Here is a 13,925-nt window from a genome sequence, read left to right as displayed (position 1 = left end):
TTGGCTTGCGTTCCAGCTCCCGCTGCAGGGCCTAGGGGATCCGGTCCCTCGGCACGTGGGGGAGAAACCTGGGTGCAGAGCGGGAATCCCTTATTGTAGGTGAGGAAGCTGGGTGAGGAGTCTCCTTTAGAGTTCCCACATTTCGGAAGAAAGGTCCGGACGCCAGAGTGACGCCGGGGAGAGCGAGCCCTTTAAGATCGTGCGCGCTGCTCGCGTCCCAGCCTCTCCCGGGAGAGGAGGGGCTGGGCGGGGCGACTTTGGCCCCCGCCCACCCATAGGACCCGCCCCCGGCGTTCCCGCCCCGCCCCCCGCACTGGGCCCGCGGCGCCTTTGATGTTCGGACCCGCCAGCTCCAGGAGCCGCTCAGCCTGGCGCCCGCGCCCCGCGCCCGCAGCCCGCCCAGGCGGAGTCAGCCCGCGCTCCGCCCGCCGTGCTTCGGGCTCGGAGGTCCGGACTCCGGGCTCGCCGCCTGCCGGGCCGGTTCCGCGCCCCGAACTCCCGCGCCCCGCGCCCCGCTCCCCGGCGGGCGGAGCGCACCATGCCGCAGCTGGACTCCGGCGGGGGCGGCGCGGGCGGGGGCGACGACCTGGGCGCGCCTGACGAACTGCTGGCCTTCCAGGACGAGGGCGAGGAGCAGGACGACAAGAGTCGCGACAGCGCCGCGGGCCCCGAGCGCGACCTGGCCGAGCTCAAGTCGTCGTTGGTCAATGAGTCCGAGGGCGCGGCGGGCGGCGCGGGGGTCCCGGGGGCCGGCACCGGGGCCCGCGACGAGGCGGAGGTCGGGGGTGAGGTGAGCGCCGGCCCGTGCCCCGCGCCTCTCCCGCGCCCGCCGTTCCCCGCGCCCGGCCGGCCCCGCCCCGCCCTCCCGGGCCCCCCGGGTACCCATCCCTCAGACCCCTCCTGCCCCGGGCCGCGAGCTCGGCGCCCTTCACGGTCCCTCTGGATCTCCCCGCAGGCGCTCGGACGGGAGCACGCTTCGCAGAGACTTTTCCCCGACAAACTTCCAGAGTCTCTGGAGGACGGTGAGTTTCGGCCCGCCTCCCCTCCACCCGCTAAGGGTCCGGGTGGGACAGGGGGGCCTCCGAGGACGGGGTTGGGGGCACCGGAGGGCCACCCCCCACGGCAGATCAAGGAGGCGGCAAAGCCAGGGCGGGGGGAGTTGGGGGCGGGTTTCCCGGGCGCCGCTGGGCTCGAGTCACTTCCGGTGCCCTGACCTTTATAGGAGTAAACAGACCCCCGCCATCTCCTCCTCCCCTCCTGCCCAGGTGACTGCCTAATCCCCAGCCTTCAGGAGAAAGCGTTGGCCCAGGTTCCTTGGCCAGAGGGCGAGCTGGGGGTCAAGTAGGGGCCGCCCAAGGGGAGGCCTGAACTCGTGGTCCTTCGTCCGAACGGAGGCACCTGGGGCCCGTGCCTTCTCCGGTCACACACGTGAGCGGGACCCCTCGGCAGTTCTTTCTCTGGCGAGCAGAGTGCTTCCAGCCCGAGCCACCCAGTCGGGCACGTCTGACCCAGCTGTGGTTTTTCCAGGCCTGAAGGCCCCGGAGTGCGCCAGCGGCATGTACAAAGACACCGTCTACTCCGCCTTCAATCTGCTCATGCACTACCCTCCCCCCTCGGGAGCAGGGCAGCACCCCCAGCCGCAGCCCCCGCTGGTAAGTGGCCCCAGCAGCCGGGCAGGCCTTGTGCCTGTTACCTCCTTGACCAGGTATGTGGGACATGGGCAACAAGTGACTTCTGCCTAGAACAAGATAGATGAGAACTGTTTTGGTGCCTTTTCCCATACATACCCAGTGGGATCTGAACCAGGAGAACTTTGCTGAAGGAAGGAGAGAGACCACCCTAGGCACCCTCTTCTCTCCAGCTGTTGGCTTTTGTCTTCCTAAGTTGCTCACAAGCAGGTGCAGGCCCTTGTCCTGGTGCTAGGTAATGCCAGGGTAGAGTCTTTTCCCAGAATTTTTGAGCTGACACCATCCCCTCCCTTCCCGAGGGTAGTGTTGGTAGGGTGATCTTAGCTGTGGAGTTAGCAGTTTGCCTACTCCCCCAGCCTAAGCTCCAAGCCTGGGTGTTTGGAGAAATGGGCAGAAAGGCTAGTGTGTTTCAGAGCTCCTCCTTGTGCAGGAGAAATAGGCTGTACTCACTCTCCCCTTATTGTCATGAATACCCCCTTGCCAGAGAAAGACCGGGGAGAGCAGACTGCCTCCAGCCCGAGCCACCCGGGCTAGGCTAGCCACTGAACGCTAGGTGTAGAAAGCAGGCTTTTATGAGACTGATTTTCTCTCATAAGCTCTGGGAAGGGTTAGCAGAGGTATTTCAAATCAGTGGTGTGGGTAAGGGGCCCGTTTAATGACTTCGCTAATTGAATATGTTTAAGCGCTTCAAAAAGATTCCGTGATTGTTACAAACCATGCTTTTCTGCCTCATTGGTACAGATGATCTAAAGGGTGAAGAGCCTATTCTGAGTGCATTGGAGCAGTACAACTGCACTTAAAAAAAAGTTGAGATTAGTGGTTCAGACTGTCCTCAGCTGGCCTAAGTCGAGGGTGAGATTAGAGCGCCTGGAGTACACCAAGTGTTTGGGGAACTCTGGTGGCTGAAAATGGAGGCCCAGTGCGGGAGGCTCACATGGCTAGTTGGGGGGGGTCACCTCCGAGGGAAGAGGATGACTGCCAGGCTGTTTCAGATCGGGAGGGAGGAGGGTTGCTTCTGAAAGCTGTTTTCATGCTGAAGCTGCTGGGAAGTGAGAAGACAGATTGAGGCTTCTCTCTAGAAACCCCAGAATGGAAAACTTGGTTAACTGTTGACTATAGGAATGAGCTCCTTGCCCCTTGGACTCCATGTTTTCTCATAGGCAGAAGCAGCATGTTGGTTGAGTGGTTCTTCTGCTCTAGGGTGGCTCTGTCTATGAGGTGCTCACTTCTTTCAAGTCTGTGGGGCAAGGGGTTGCCCTCTGACCTTGCCACCTGATGCAGAGCCTCTCCCCAGAGACCTCTGCCCTACTCAAGTGGATGCTAAGCATAGATGCTTCCTGGGTTTCTTAGAACGTCTAAACCCTTAGATTTTGGGCCAACTTGATATAACACAGTGCTGCCAAATTGCTAGCAGGTGAGTTGCTTGCACAGGGTGCTGGGGTCACCGTGACAGCCTTGAGTAGACGAAAGACCTAGGCCCTAGAACAGTCCTAGGAGGGGCAGCTCCCCTCCAGGCTCTTGTGATTCCACAGCGGTCCAGGGAAGAGGCAGGATTTCTGCGTTCCTTTCATGGCCTGGGCCAGTGGGAGAGTGCCCAGAGTGGGAGGGCCTCGTTCTCTTTAAGGGTGTGGTAACGGGACCATTTGGTGTCCTTAAGCTCACACTAGTCATAGTGTAGGCGGATGGATGGCCAACTCCAACAGTCAGGATTGGGGTGGGGGGTGAGGGCAGAAACATCACTATTACCCTGGCCCGTGTCATTTGTTTTTTCAACTTGGGCATCTTTCTTAAGCTATAGCAGAGGCTTTTCTGTATATTACAGTCTCCTATAGAGATAAATTCCCTTGCCCTACTCCCCACCCAACTGCAGCCTCCCACTGCCTGGCTTCTGGGAAACACTGGAGGAGGAGGACAAGCTCTGGAGCTGATGTTCCATGTGCTGAAACCAGCTGTTCTGTGGGGCTGGGGACAAGGATAGATTCAAGGGCCTAAGTTGGGGTGACACCAGGTGGGGAAGATGTCCATGAATATAGGGGAGCCTCTTTTAAGCAAACCTGATAGTTAAAAGTGAATAGCAAATCAGGGTAGTTGCTTGTATTAACCTGAAAAGTTGTGTGGATGTTTAAAATACTATTGGTTTTAAAACGCAAATTTGATTGACTCCATGTTTTGGGAGCACATGTAACAGAAAAGATATTCTTATAGTGGGTCTGAAGTCCATTGTAGGGCCTTGAGGAAAAACTGCCTTTGGAGGTTTCTTCCCAAGCTCTGCTTTCCTAAACCCCTCTTTATGGGGACAAATGTCATGCTGTCCCGCCCCTGCCTGTGGGGAACTAGGCCCCTGGCCCCCTTTGCCCTCTCTGAGAGAATCCAGGCAGTCGACAGTTGTGCTGAAGTGTTCTTAAGGCCAGTCGCCTAACCTCCCCACACAGTGGGGAAAGCCCATGCCAGGGTCCTCCTCTACCCACTTATGGGCGGCTTGCCCATGTGGTTACCATGTTGGATGTCTCTAAGTGGGCAGACTCAAAGCTTGCCGGGGCGGCGGACCAAATGACCACCTCACAGCCAGCTGCCAGTAGGTAGAGGAAGATTTTTTTTTCCTAAAAGGGTGCTTCTTTTCTGGTATGTGGCTTCTAGTGAACTCAGTTTTGGGAAGGGAGAATTAGGTCAAAGTTTATTTCATGGCTGATGTTTGTGAGGCCTCTAATGTGGGCTTGCAGACTGTTCCCGGCCTCAACCAGTAGTCGCTCCTTGTTTCTGTTTTGTTTGTTCTGTTTTGCTCTGAGATTGGGGGTGGGAGTAGAAGGGCCAGTAAGCTTGTGCTGGGCCTGACTTTGAGGAAATTCTGGGACGAATAAGGCATCGCTCCCTAGGAAACTCAGACTCTTGGATGGGTGAGACTGCCGGACTGGCGCAGATCTTCTCAGAAAAAAAGATGAGGGCAGGTTGCTCTTGGGGTCCTTTCTGTGGGCTCCACTTGGAGTCTATGACCTGGAAGGCTGCTGAGCCTTTTGCCGTTTAGATGATATGTCCAGAATAAGCAAATCTGTAGAGATGGGGCACAGATGAGTGGTTGCCAGGGGCTGAGCGAAGACGGGAATGGGGGTTGATTGCTAATGGGTAAGGGGTTCCTTTTTGGGGTGATGAACGTGTTCTGGAATTAGGCGGTGGTGATGGGTACACAACCTTGTGAATACATTAAAACTGCTGAACTGTATACTTTTAACAGTAAATTTTATGATATGCAAGTTACATCTCAGTTGAAAAAAAGGAAAAGACTGAGCCTTTTGGCTCTTGCAGGGACTTGGGGCCGTTCCCTAGGCCTGACCTCTGCAGCTGTCCCAGTGTGTGTGCATGCCCCTCAAGCCATGGGCTTGGGCATCAGTTCCAATGTCGGGGAACCCAGGAGGCAGTGGACTCATGGTTGGGTTCCAGGCCATTGAGCTCACATTCCCAGACTCCAGGGTCTGAGGTCAGATGAGGGCTGTGCTAACAAGCCCTTGTGGGGAGCAGGAGGTGCAGGTATGAGCAAGACTTGAGCAGAGGAAGGAAGTGCTGCTGACACAAGCCACCATGTCCAGGGAAGCTCTGCAGAGATGCACCCACCCAGCCCTCCATAGCCTCAGAGAGAGGGAGCAGCCTGGTGTTGCTGGGGACAGTTAGTGAGGGTTGATCATCAGCCCTGGTTGGAGTAAACCTTGTTAGAAGGGGTCTGGCATCAGGCCGGGCACCCGAGAGATCACAACCAGCCTCTGCCTCTGGGAGTGCCTGGCTGAGTGGAGGAGACAGATGACCAGACTGCCCTGGTTGGAAGGGTGCTGTCACAGAAAGCCCTGCTGGGGCATCCTGGGTGGAGCTGGCCCCCACGTGGGCTCTGGGCTGTGGAGGAGGGTCCGCCAAGCAACTTCCTGAAGGTGCAGATTTGGCCAGCACATGAGCACAAAGAGTACCGGGCTCCCCTCCAAACACGCCAGATCTCCCACTTCTCCACTTTAGTCTCCGTCTAAAGCCCAGCCTCGGCCATCACTCACCCAGAAGGCAGTAACGGCCACCTCGGGGCTCCCTCTGCCTTGACCTTGGCATCCCTCCCCCAAACCCCTGCCCTAACCCCCAACCCAGGCTCCCCACAGCAGCCCAGCAAGAGAAGATCCCTTCTCTTGCCTGCTGAAACCCCACAGTGGCTTTCCATTGCTCTGGGAGTAAGGTCCAAACCACTCACCACAGCCCTAGTGCCTGGGTGGGCCAGCCCTGCGGATAGCACCCTCTTGTCTGCACCATACTCTTCCTCTTTCCCTGAATAGCAGCTACTGCACTGTCTCCCTCTGCTTCCCACTCATCCTGTTCTTTCCACCTCAGGACTTTTGCCCTTGTTCTCTCAGTTAGGAATTCTCTTCCCTAGCTCTCAGATAGCTGCCACCTTCTCATTTGTCCTTCAGAGCCGAATTCAAATATCGCTTACCCAGAAACACCTCCTGTGAACATCCAAGTGGGGCCCTCTGTCATTCCCCCAGGCCTTTGCTGCATCACCTACCTTGGTTCTCCAGGCCATAGTGGGTGGCCTTGCTTTATGATGCACTCGTTCGTTGTACTGAGGCTAAAGGCAGCCCATTTGTCCAAAGTGTCTCTCTACCTTCGTCTCCTCATTCACACAGTGGGAGTGGTGAGCCCTCCTCCCAGAGCTGGAGTGTGGAGTGGAGGCAGCAGTGCCTGCATGTCCTGGGCTTGGGAGGTGGGGGTTTGGCCATAATTGATCCCTTTTCCCTTGCTCTCCTGGCTCATCTGGGGCTAGTGGTGGCTCAGTGGTTAGACTTCCATCTGGAGGGTTGTATCTCTACTTTGGGTCCCAGGGGCCTGGGGGTCAGAGCCCTGGGGGCCAGCTTGGGACAGGGGCACAGGTATATAGGCCACTTACTTTCTTTCTTTCTTTCTTTCTCTTTCTTTCTTTCTTTCTTTCTTTCTTTCTTTCTTTCTTTCTTTTTTTAAGGTTTATTTATTCTAAGAGAAAGAGTAAGCAAGCGAGCAGAGGGAGGGGCAAAGGGAGAAGGAGAGAATCTCAAGCAGACTCCCCACTGAGCAGGGAGCCCCACATGGGTCTGGATCCCAAGACCCTGAGATTGTGACCTGAGCTGAAATCCGGACTCAGACAGTCAACCAACCGAGTCACCCAGGCACCCTGTGTATGGGCTCCTTTTTTGCTCCCGTACCTCACCTAGGAATTCTTGGGAGGGGGATGTACTGTTCTTGGAGCCAGGATGGGAGCCCTCACTGCTCAGTCCATCCTGAGATCCTCTCCTACCATGCCCAAAGACTCATGTGAAAGGAGGCCCCCCTTCCCCAACCGTCTAGAAGCCCTTTGTGTAAGACGTTACCCAGACCGTTCTCAGACCTTGGCTCACATGGTCCCCCGTGCCTGCACCCTGTCATGTCTTGCCCCAGTTCTTCCCCTGGTGTGGGGGTACATATTTGCACCCCCAGATGGTGCCCACCGACAGCATCTTTGTTATCCCTCAGGCAGCTTCTAGTTTGCTCACAGCTTGCCTTCCTTGCCAGTGGGAATGATGCTATGTACAAATCACTCCTTAGTTTCCTTTTTGATTATTTTCTTGGAGCAATACGCTGAAGGAAAATTACCGGGTCAAAAGGCAGGAAAAATCAGGGTATCTGGCTGGTTCAGTGGGTAGAGCATGAGACTCTTGATCTTGGGGTCGTGCATGTGAGCCCCACACCGGGGGTAGGGATTACATAAAAGAATAAAATCTTAAAAATAAAATGGTAGCAATAGTTAGAGCATTTTGCTCCCCTCCAGCGCCGGTTTGCTGTGGGTTCCTTGCAGTGTCTAATCACTCAAAGTCCCAACATGGAGTTTCTTCTTTTCTGTTGTTCATTTAATAGGTTCATGGTAGGAAATGGGACTTAAAAGTTATTTTGACTTGCATTCCTTCCTGACTTGGAAGACTTGTGGTATTTGGAAAATCTGCAGCCCCCAGGGTGCGACTTTACTTTCAGGGTGCCATCTTGCTGCCTTTCAGGGTCAGGAGAGCACCACAAAGCAGGCTCCTCCTGCAGACCCCTGCCGCCGCCGTCCCCAGGGGCTGCAGTTACCGACCGCTGCCCACTCCTCTAGCTCAGTGGGCTGGCGGGGCTGACAGAGCCCTGCGTTGGTCACCAAGGCCCGGTAGTCTTCATCCAGTTGTCCTAGGGTTTTACTAAGCCACTTCATAGTTCTGCCTCCCTCCCCAGGTGCTCGGAGATGCAGGTGTGAGTGGGGCAGAAGAGGGACGGGCTTCAGGGCAGCCTCCCCGAGGCTGCTTGCGACCCATGGCCTCTTAGGTCTCCTGAGTCTCCTAAGACCACAGCCTACCCCTTGCCCCTGCAGCAAAGGCGTTTCAGCTGAGCGGTGAGAATGGACTCGGGGGGCCCTGCTTGCAAGTCAAATGACTGCTGAGGTCAGGCTGGATGAGGGTGGGTCCAGTTGCAGGGAGGGGCAGGGGTGCTGCCGCCTCCCTAGGAGCTCCTCGGTGCTTGTGGTCCTGAAGCCATACAGTGACACTCCCTCACGCCTTGTGACTGGCTGCTTCCTGCCGCTGTGTACAAACAAGACTCTGGTGGAGGAAACAGGTGTTTTATCAGGTCACAGGGCCCCCCTTCCCCAACAGTACAGTGCACAGATCTTTGGGTAACCACCCTCCTTCTACCAGTGGGGACAGGAGGCCAGGTCAGGGAAGGGACCTATCCAAGGCCCCTTAGAGTCACAGAAAGGGAAGGCATTGTCTGGAAGACTCACCCTCAAATACTGTATCTGCCACTCCTTGGCTGAGAGACCCTGCATGAGTTCCTTAACTGCTAGAAACCAGAGTTTCCTCAACTAGAAACAAGGAGGAGGGTTCTGACCTCCTTGGGTTCCTGGGGCATGGATGGAGGCAGTGTGTGTGGGGTCCCTGGTACACGGCCGATGCTATGAGTATTAAATACGGGGGAGGGGCGGGTTACTAACACGGGGTGAAGAGCTCTCCTGCAAAGGGTGCTGTGCTAGGTGGCGGGGGGGTGCTTCTGAAGCTGAGCTGGGATGCAGCCCCCTCACCTGCTGCCCCTCAGCTCATTAGCTGGCTCCCCTGTGGCAGCGTGGAACACAGTGGCGCCAGGGCCTCAGCTGGCCTGTGACAGAGTGGCTGCTGTATCTAGAATCCTGGTTCCAGGCCCTTTTTGGCCTTTCTGAGCCCCTGCATGCTTGGCCTTGGCTCAGCACAGAGGGGTGATAGTCTCTACCCCACCGAGCTCAAGCCTCTTGAGGCAGAGACTCTCCTGGGGGCTCAGTTAACTGTCCAAGTTGGATGAAAGGCAGCAAGGAAGGAGAGGCTGGTTGGGTGGCAGCCAGAAGAGCTTCCTGAGAGGACAAGCTCGAACCCTGCGCAGGTGAAGTGGGAGAACGCTCTGGGGGTGGGGCAGTTTGAGCAGAGAAGAACAGAAATGAGTATGTTCTTGGTCATTGGAAGGGCACTGCAAAGCCTGGGGTCCATGAGGAGCATGAGTGAGGCTGGAGAAGAGCCAGCAGGGAGGGCCCAGCATGTGACCTTGATATGTGACCAGGCAGCACTGGTCCCAGAGCCCAGGAGTGGCTGGTGGGCACACGCAGTGTGTTGGCAGCAAGAAGGGCCAGGCGGGGGACGCCTGGGTGGCTCAGTTGGTTAAGCAGCTGCCTTCGGCTCAGGTCATGATCCCAGCATCCTGGGATTGAGTCCCTTGTCGGGCTCCTTGCTCAGCGGGGAGTCTGCTTCTCCCTCTGCCTCTGCCTGCCATTCTGTCTGCCTGTGCTCTCTCTCTCTCTCTCTCTCTCTGAGACAAATAAATAAAATCTTTAAAAAAAAAAAAAAAAGAAGAAGGGCCAGGCATTGACTATTGGCCAATGGTATGAGTTGGACATGGACGGGGAGGTAGACGGGGCTAGCAGCTGGGGCAGAGTGGACGCTGGGAGGCCCCGAGCTGGTAAGAGGAGTGCAAAAGGCCAAGGGCGGGGGTAGGCTTTGGGCAAGGGAGACCCAGTGTGCTGACACAAGGCTGACACAAGGAAACAGAGCCTCAGAGGTGGATGTTTGCATTTTCATTTGACTCCCAGTCTCTCTCTCTAGAGTCATGAGCCCAGGGTCTTGGCCTCCTGTTGACTGAGAGGAACAGAAGCCCAGAGGTCATGTCCCTTGGTCCGCTGGTGATTTGGCCAGGGCATAGAGAGCTCCTCTTCTCAGCTCTGTCTTTAGCAGGACTCTGGTCTGGGCAGGGTCTCTGAGAACCTCGAACATTGACAGCTTCTTCCTTCAGGCAGTGGGGTCCTGACACTGACAGATCCAGCATGCTTGGGTTTTGCTCCTGGGCACCACCGCCCCCCCTTGAAAAGATGTGGCCTTAGCATGCATAGTCTCTCAGGTGGGTCCCGGGTGGGTCTGTCCTGGTCATAGGGTTTGGCCTGTTCCAGTCCTGCTGGAACCTTGAACTCCCCTTGGCGCAAGTCCCCTCATGCATGGAGGGTCAGTCCCTGCTGGATGGGGGCCATGGCCTGGGCTAAGGCCAAGATGGGAGTGAGTCTGGCGGGGCTGCCTGGGCTTTGCTAGAGACATGGTCTTAGAGCCCAGAGGAAGATTGGTGACAGAGCTTTTGTGCCATAGCCCACTCCCTAACCAGGACTCCCTGGAGGTCAGAGGAAGCAGACATTCTGCCAAATAAGCTTCCTCTACCCCTCCCATTAAGACGGCCAATTATTTCTCTCTCCAGAGACAGGAAAGTTGTTGGGGCCTCACATTGTCTTCTGTTTCTCAATGACGAATGCATGGCTAAGGCATGGGTAGGCAGGACATGGCCCACCCCAAGAAGAGTGGGCTTTGGGGATTGGCAGTTAGGGCTGCCCCTCCCCACCATGTGTGGGCTGCCTACCCAGGTTTGGCACATCTTCCCCTCCCAGAAAGCCCAGTTTGCCCCTGAAGGCAGGAAGCCAAAGGACATGGCCACCTTTCCTCCTGGCTGTGTGATCTCAAGCAAATCTCTTAACCTTTCTAGGTCTCAGTTTCCTTCTCTATATTGGGAGTGGGCTCCCTGGCCAGGAAGGATTTCTGAGGTTCAACGAAGTGTGGGCTGGAGACACCTGCCACTCAGGTGGGCCTCAGGGGATGCTTGCTGGCCTTGCTGGGACTGCTCTAGGCCAGCTTTCCCATCAAGCAAGGAAGATGGGAGGAGGGGGACAGGTAATGGGAGTCCAGGCTGAGGGCATTCTGACTAACTCTGACCTGGCTCTGGGGGTAGAGACCCAGCCTCCTGGTCTGCTGGGCCACCATCTGAAACGCATTACCAATGCTTTGTAAACTCCACATCATTTGGCCACATGAAAGCCTAGGATCTAAAAATAGCCACTCCCAGAGGACGCCCCGCATTGGTGGGGCTCAGCTGACCTCTGCACGCACACCCACCAGCAGGCCACCTCCCTTGACAGGGAGCCCTTACTGGCAGGGCCACACCGACCCACCCTCCCAGTGTGGGCAGCCCCTGCCTGGGGCCACTTTATCTGGGCACAGATCTCATCCAGCTGGTCAAAGCTTCAGGCCCCAAGGCTTTACCCAGGGCAGAATGTCTGGAGGAAGCAGGAGGGAGGCAGCTGGGGCTGTGTTGGTGGCCCCAGGACCCTTCTCCCAGCTCCATACATGTCTGGAATGTCTGTGGGACACTCACTGGGAAGCTAGTGGTACCATCTTACAGATGAGAACAGGAGGCCCTGTGGAGGGGGAGCATTGGCCACTGTCAGGTGGTGGACGTGAGGGCCACTGGCTGATGTGCTGGCGTGAGAAGGGTGGGAGCCGGCCCAGGCCCCACAGTGTCGGCGGAGGGCCGGGCCCAGCAGGAAGGCAGGGCAGCTGCGGATCTCCAGGCTGCTGGAGTTGACTCTTTGCCCTGCTTTCTGTGGGTTCCCTCTCCCTATGGTCTCTGTGACCAACTGTAAACCACTCTTTTCCCTAAAAATAAACATGCTTATGGGATTGGGGGAAGCTTTGTAGCTATCAAAGGAAATAATAGGGTGTTTAAGAAAATTACATTGCGTTTTAAATAACCAGCATGAAAGTCATTAAGTTTGAAGTTTCATTCAAATCAGATGGCTCTGTGGCTGGCCCAGTGGCCAGGCAGGCAGAGGGTGGGTGGGCCCTCAGGGACACTGAGAGACAGTCTGTAGAGAGCTTTGTGGCAGCAGCAGTGAGGTCTCTGCCGGGTCCAGCCAGGGTCCAGGCAGGGCGGCTGCTTGGTGTGTGCCAGGCTGCGGCAGCCACCCCACAGCTCGCTGGCCAGCTTGAAGCATTGTGGAGGCGGGAGCCGCCCAGCTGTGGTGGGCAGCCCCATGGGTGGAGCTCGGGGATGACCATAGTCTGCAGGGTGTAGGGACACATGCAGCTGGGGTTGCCAAGGCCAGGAGGGTTGATGGCTCTGTGGTGGTGGGGTTCCAGGGATGGCGGTTTGGGTCAGAAAGGGCTGGAGATGACCTACGGGGCCAAGGCCTCATCTGTCCTCTCCCCCACTGGCCTCTCAGTCCCCGCACAGGGCATGGCGTAGTGCAGGTGCTCAGCAAACCGTGGTTGAGGGAGTAAGGCAGCTTTAGCAGTCCCTGTGTCAAGAACTCCCCAAGTGCTTGCCGGCGCCCAGGACTTTCGGTCCCAGTATGGAGACCCTTACAGGAAGCCGAGAAAGTGGTGACTATTACTGCTCTCTCATTTTCCAGATGGGGAAGCTGAGGCTCAGAAAGGTGAAGGACGTGCTGGGACCCGGAGGAGTTGGGGCTTAGATTTGGGTCTCTTTTACCCCCAGGTCCATGCTCCTCAGTGCTCTGCCACTTTGTTCTCAAATGTGTGGAGATGGGGGCACTGCAGGCCTCAGTGCTGAGTGGAACCCCCCTTGCTGGGCTCGGGAGCTGCGTCCAGCTGGGTTCTCTGGCCCCAAGGACACACTTGGCCCTCAGTGCCCCTCACAGGCATGACCTCATGGCCCTGGGCCTGGGTCAAGGCAGGATACTTTCCTCCTTGGATATCTGACAAGTCAGGGTTGTTAGGGCCACGGGGGTTGTGTTTCGTGGTTGGAAGCAGGGGTTTCCAGAATAAATGTTGCCCTAGTAAGTGTTTCCAAATAACATTTAAGATCAGTCAGGTCTGATTCCTGATGAAAGCGTGAAATTCACTGTCTTTTCATGGACACTTTGCTTTATGGCTCTGGTCCTTGCTTAGCTTGGCGCTCAGGGTTGGGCCTTTCTGGAGTAGGTGCCTTCCTCCATGTGATGTGGGGTTGGACCAGAAGTTGTCCTAGGCCCTGAGTCACTGGGAGTAGCCTGACTGAGGAAGCTGAGGTGTCCGCGCACATGGGTGTGTCCTGTCCCTTGTCACTGGGTTGCCTCCCGCCCATCCCACCATGGACACATCCTGCTGGGGCATTTCAAGAGCAGTTTTTTCTGGCTTCTTCTGGCCTCCATTCCCCTGGCTCTGGTTCCTGAAGTCCAGTCAAGAGCTCGGCAGTCTGGCCTGATAGCAATCAGGCAGAAGTCCAAAGGAAATCAAGGGCTAGTGGACCCAGCCTGGCACAAAGTCCTGCTTTCCTGAAAAGCCTGGGTTAGGGACGTGCTTGCTTTTGTCTTTTTTCTTTCTTTTGTTCTTTATTAATTTAATTCCAACATCAACCCCATGAGATAGGACCATTATGCAGATGGGGAACCCAAGGCTTAGGGAGACCTGTACCTTCTAAGTGCTGGGGGAGTGATTTGAACCCAGGCTTCTGTGTTTCCTGCCCTTACGACCATGCTTCCTTGCCTCTTAGACAACATACCTATCCACTTCTTCTTGGGAAGGAAAAAAAAAAGGGGGTTTTATAGCCCTAGCTGCGTCCCCTTGGCTACCCCTACCCCCTCCCTCTGTACTCCTTATCCTCCCAAGGAATTTGGTATTTCCCCTTCTCCCGTGTATTTTTACACTATTACACCAGGTGACTATCTGTAAGAGCTGTCTTGTGCGGTTTTTGGAACCCCCTGACTCAACCTCGTGAGGGGCTCTGTCTTCAGAGGGCCCCTGTGGCAGCCGAAGCAGTCCTGCGCTCCTTAGTCTGCGGACAGTGAGCCTGAAGGGCTTGGTGAGAGTCGTGAAGCCTGCAGCAGCTCCTTTCTGCCCTGTCCCTTGTTTCCTTTGGCATAAACTGCTCAGTTCAGTCCAGGCAGAGCCCCAAGGGTGG

The 13,925-nt window shown here is 56.4% G+C and overlaps 1 protein-coding gene across 1 annotated transcript in view; it reads left to right on the top strand.

Annotated features, from left to right (window-relative positions):
• Window positions 1-325: 325 nt before the first annotated feature.
• TCF7 (transcription factor 7) overlaps window positions 326-13,925 on the top strand; it is a 33,055-nt gene continuing 19,455 nt past the window's right edge. The window contains 3 exon segments of the mRNA XM_032336721.1: window positions 326-790; window positions 956-1,022; window positions 1,528-1,652. Of these exon segments, the coding sequence (XP_032192612.1) occupies window positions 539-790; window positions 956-1,022; window positions 1,528-1,652 (444 nt within the window). The 5' untranslated portion in view covers window positions 326-538.

The sequence above is a fragment of the Mustela erminea genome, chromosome 3 (genome assembly GCF_009829155.1).
Source record: "Mustela erminea isolate mMusErm1 chromosome 3, mMusErm1.Pri, whole genome shotgun sequence".
NCBI classification, from domain to species: Eukaryota; Metazoa; Chordata; class Mammalia; order Carnivora; family Mustelidae; genus Mustela; species Mustela erminea.
The sequence above is the reverse complement of the archived record's forward strand: the minus strand, read 5'-3'. Positions and strand labels throughout refer to the sequence as shown.